The sequence below is a fragment of the Serinus canaria genome, chromosome 4 (genome assembly GCF_022539315.1).
Source record: "Serinus canaria isolate serCan28SL12 chromosome 4, serCan2020, whole genome shotgun sequence".
Lineage (NCBI taxonomy): Eukaryota > Metazoa > Chordata > Aves > Passeriformes > Fringillidae > Serinus > Serinus canaria.
The window spans coordinates 58,677,652-58,681,471 of record NC_066317.1 but is presented as its reverse complement, the minus strand read 5'-3'; the positions used below and the strand labels follow the sequence as shown (position 1 = coordinate 58,681,471).

Below are 3,820 nucleotides of genomic sequence, written 5' to 3'. Positions count from 1 at the left end.
AAGGAGGAAACTTCAAACAACTGTGAGGACAGGACAGCTCCGGGTTACACAGAAAATTGAAAACTCAGCTGCTGTCTCACCATCCAAGGCTGAAGTCTCCTGGAGAAGAGGGAAAACTGCTACTTAGAGCTGGTCCCTCTCTCATCCCCTGATACACAAATTCAGTCTCTTCTGTCGCACCCGAGAGGGCAAAGAGCAAACAAATTGCATCAAACAGTAGCTTAAAATTAATTTATTTAACAAATATAGCTATAATATAAATGATAATAAAATTTCAAATATACAGTATATTACATAGTACACAGAGCCCCTTCCAAAGGAGCTGGTAGAGGAGCAAAGAAAGTAACAGACAGCACTGTTACATGGGAATGGGAAAGGCTGTTTTACACTTCTGTCTCTTGACCTCGCCTTGCAGAAAGTAAGAGAAACGTCCTGTCTCAGTCCCCTTTTTCCATGTCTTCCACAGTTCCTTCCCCCGTGTCAGGGGGCTCTCTGCAGGCTGCCAGCTAGACCCATAGAAGCAGGACACAGTCGGCCCATCACCACCCTGCACCTGGAAAAAGCTGGGGCAATGCCTCAGATTTCTGCCAACTCCCCAAGACTACTGGGATCAGAACACTGCTGGGATAAGGGCTCAACATCAGAGGGGGAAGCAGAGAGGTCAAGCAGAGCCAGACTGGAGGAGTCTCTGCCATAGGCTCCACGGGGAAGTCCACAAAGAGCCGGAGGAGCAGGGAGGGAGTGTGTGTGGAGCCAGCGAGAACAGACAGTCAGCAGTGCTGGGCTCGGCTCAGGCTCTATGTGAGGTGGTACATGCTGTATCCCACATGTGCTGTGTACAGTCCCACAGGAGCCACGGGCAGCCCTGCCCGCTGAAAAGGACTGGAGGCGCCGTACAGCGAAGCGCCGGCCACGGCCGGGCCGCCCAGTGGGAAGGAGATGCCAAAGGCAGCAGGCGGGAGCATGGGCTTGGCTGCCATCTTCAGCTTCTCCAGCTCAGCCTCCTGGAGCCTCTTGGCCTTGGCCCGACGATTCTGGAACCAGATCTTCACCTGGGTCTCCGTGAGGCTGAGCGAGCTGGAGAACTCGGCACGCTCGGCGATGGACAGGTACTGCTTCTGCCGAAACTTCCTCTCGAGGGCCAGCAGCTGCGCCGTGGTGAAGGGCGTCCGGGGCTTCCTGTTTGTCTTGTGCTTGCGCAGGGTGCAGGCGGGCGGGCTCAGCCGTCCTGTGCCCGGGAGCAGCCGAGGAAGAGGGGAAAGGAGAGACACCTTGGTTAGCAGTGGCCAAACCCCACAGCCTGCAGAGCCCCACCCTACCACAGCTGAGGTGGAGAAAGGGAGAGGTAGGGTCCCGCTTGAAGCAAGGTGCCCCAAAACCACCAGGGTTGCCCGGGGCATACTTAAAATTGCCGTCTCCCTTTCTAAAAAAGGGAGCTGTGCTTCCTATCAGGAAGTTCTGACTCCATTGAAAAGAACCCGGTAACGGGCAGGAATCAGACACCCACAAACCCTGCATCTCCTGCCTTCATGGCTACCCCGGCTCATGCAGAGGGGACGCAAATACAGGGAATGGCCCTCCAAAAAGAAGAAAAAAGTCGTGATTTTTTTAATTGGAATACAGGAAAATAAATAAACAAAACGGGCTGGCTTCTCAGTCTCACACCCTCTTCATTAGGCCCCTGGGAACCGGATTAAGCATGTAATTAATTAGGAGGTCTGAATTGACACTCATGCTCTATCTACCACTCTTCACCAGTTTGCTCCTCTCCTCTTATTTAACATTTCTAAGCGTTTTCAACATCCATCTGTCCTGGGTTTACTTAGCAACAGCAAATTTTACTTTGCAATTTAAATAAATTAAACTGCTGCTTTACTACGCAAGTCCTGTCGGGAAACCTGCCTTTTTCCAAGGGACAGAGAAAGCAGCTCTGTTTGCAGCTTTGCTAAGGGCACCCGAAACGCTTGGAGAGCTTCAGACCGAGGTCATCCCTTTCCACAGGATCCCTGGCAGGAAGGGAGCGCGGCCAGGCCGAGAGCAGCCGGCCCATGCTGGCCAGACCCGGGCTCAGCGCAGCCACTGGAAATTAACGGCCTTCTCTGATCTCGGCTCTCACGCTGTTATTTGTATTAATTTAGATCTCCCTGCATTAAAGTAGGAAAACATCACTGAATGTAGCTCTTCGGAGTTTGGACATGCACCATTTAAGACAACAGCCGGTGGGGCTGAAGCCCGCAAAGCTGCCGCTTCTAGAAAGCCGGTCTGCGAACATCCTTATGGAATTACTTCAGCCACTAGACGAGGAGAGCCTCAGTGATGTTGAGTCAAAATTTACATAGCTGGTTCGAACCCCAAGTTAAATTAACAGGCTGGCCGCGTTGCATTTTCTTTTCAACCCCCCCCCCCCCCGCCGGTTAACATTTGGCACAAGAGCTCAGCCTGGCACGGCCGCTCTTCCTGCGCGCTCGCAGCCATCCTACACACACTCTCGAATCCGTTCAGTACTTTGGACGGATCGAACTGACCCAGAAAAGTGCGAACCGCACGGAAAAATATACTAGGAGAGGCAGACAGGGCGAAAGCGACAGGAAAACCCCGGCCACCCGCGCACCTTTGCCCTCGGTGCGTCCGGCCCCACGGAAGGTCGCAGCCGGCCCGCAGAGCTGCCATCCCATTACTTACTCGGGGGAGGCGGCGAGAACCGTGGGGTTTGCATCCAGGGACTCCGCTCCTGCTTCTCAGGGCTCTCTGCTTTGATGAGCGTGTCCTCGGGCAGCTTGACCAGACCCCCGACGGAGAAGTGCCCGCCAAGAGGCAGCGGGGAAGGCGGCGCCTCCGCCGACAGCGCGCCCAGGCGAGGGCTGAGGCTGGCGCGGGGGACTGCCCCAGCTCCCGGCGGGGGCCCGGCGCCCTCGGGTCCGTCCCTGCCTCCCGGCTTCCTGTGGTCGGCCATGAGCGCCTCCACGCTGAACGGCAGGAGGGATGGGGAAACCTTGGGCTTGTCGCTTTCCTCCTCCCCGCCCATCGCCGCCGCCACGGGGAGCGCGCCGCCGCCGGGACTGCTGAAGGCGGATGTGGGCACCTCGTCGTTGCGTACCCCGGTGGGCGCGGCGGTCATATCCACAGCCGGGGCCATGCAGGGGCAGCCGGCCGATGCCACCGCAGCGCCGGGCGGGAGCGAGCAGCGCCGCCGCTCATGGAGTCGGGGGGCGCGGGCAGCCGGCAGCGCGATCCGGCCCCGCGCCGCCTCATAAAGCGGCGTGCGGGCGGCTCCGCCCAACCGGCGCGCGGGGGGCGCGGCCGCACCGCCCCATTGGCTGCGGCCCCGGCGGCGCGCGGGGGGGGAGGGGCCGGGATCGCCGTCGGAGCCTCCCACACGGCCCCGCTCCGCCCCGCAGCCCTCAGCCCTCGGTTCCGCTCCGCGTCTCCCGGGCCCGCTCCACGCCCCGGCTCTGGTCTCGGGAGGGAGAGAAGGTAGCCGGCGCAGCCCTCCGCTGCGGAGACGGGAAGGCTCAAAACTCGGGAAAAAACATATTAACGTCGGGAAAAGATGCCGGCCTTCCTGTTTGTAAAGTGCAAGGGAGCGAGCCCGAGCCCGAGCCCGTTCCTCTGCAAAACTAGCAAATACCGGGCTGTCCCGAGTGTGACCTTTCAAAGGGAAGGACACTCAGCCCGTTCCGCTGTCGTTTTGAGTTTTTCTGGGGTTCGGGGTGGTGTTTTTGTTTTTTGTTTTGTTTTGGTTTTTTTTGGTTTTTTTTTTTTTTTGCTTGTTGGGTTTGTTTTTAACATGATCGCCGGCCCTGCGGCGTGTTCGATGTCA

At 57.8% G+C, this 3,820-nt stretch overlaps 1 protein-coding gene across 1 annotated transcript; it reads right to left on the bottom strand.

Annotated features, from left to right (window-relative positions):
- Positions 1-216: 216 nt before the first annotated feature.
- On the bottom strand, positions 217-3,206 carry MSX1 (msh homeobox 1). The gene is made up of 2 exons (XM_018924900.3): positions 2,683-3,206; positions 217-1,228 (listed from the first exon to the last, which is right to left on the bottom strand). Exons 1-2 carry the CDS (start codon positions 3,134-3,136, stop codon positions 798-800), a joined length of 885 nt encoding a protein of 294 aa, XP_018780445.3. The 5' UTR covers positions 3,137-3,206; the 3' UTR covers positions 217-797.
- Positions 3,207-3,820: the final 614 nt, after the last annotated feature.

Bases quoted from the DNA above. Each gene is read 5' to 3' on its own strand.
- MSX1 (XM_018924900.3), bottom strand. From the start codon at position 3,136: ATGGCCCCGGCTGTGGATATGACCGCCGCGCCCACCGGGGTACGCAAC. The intron at 1,229-2,682 runs GTAAGTAATGGG...TCCCGGGCACAG, and splicing joins GTTCTCGCCGCCTCCCCCGA to GACGGCTGAGCCCGCCCGCC.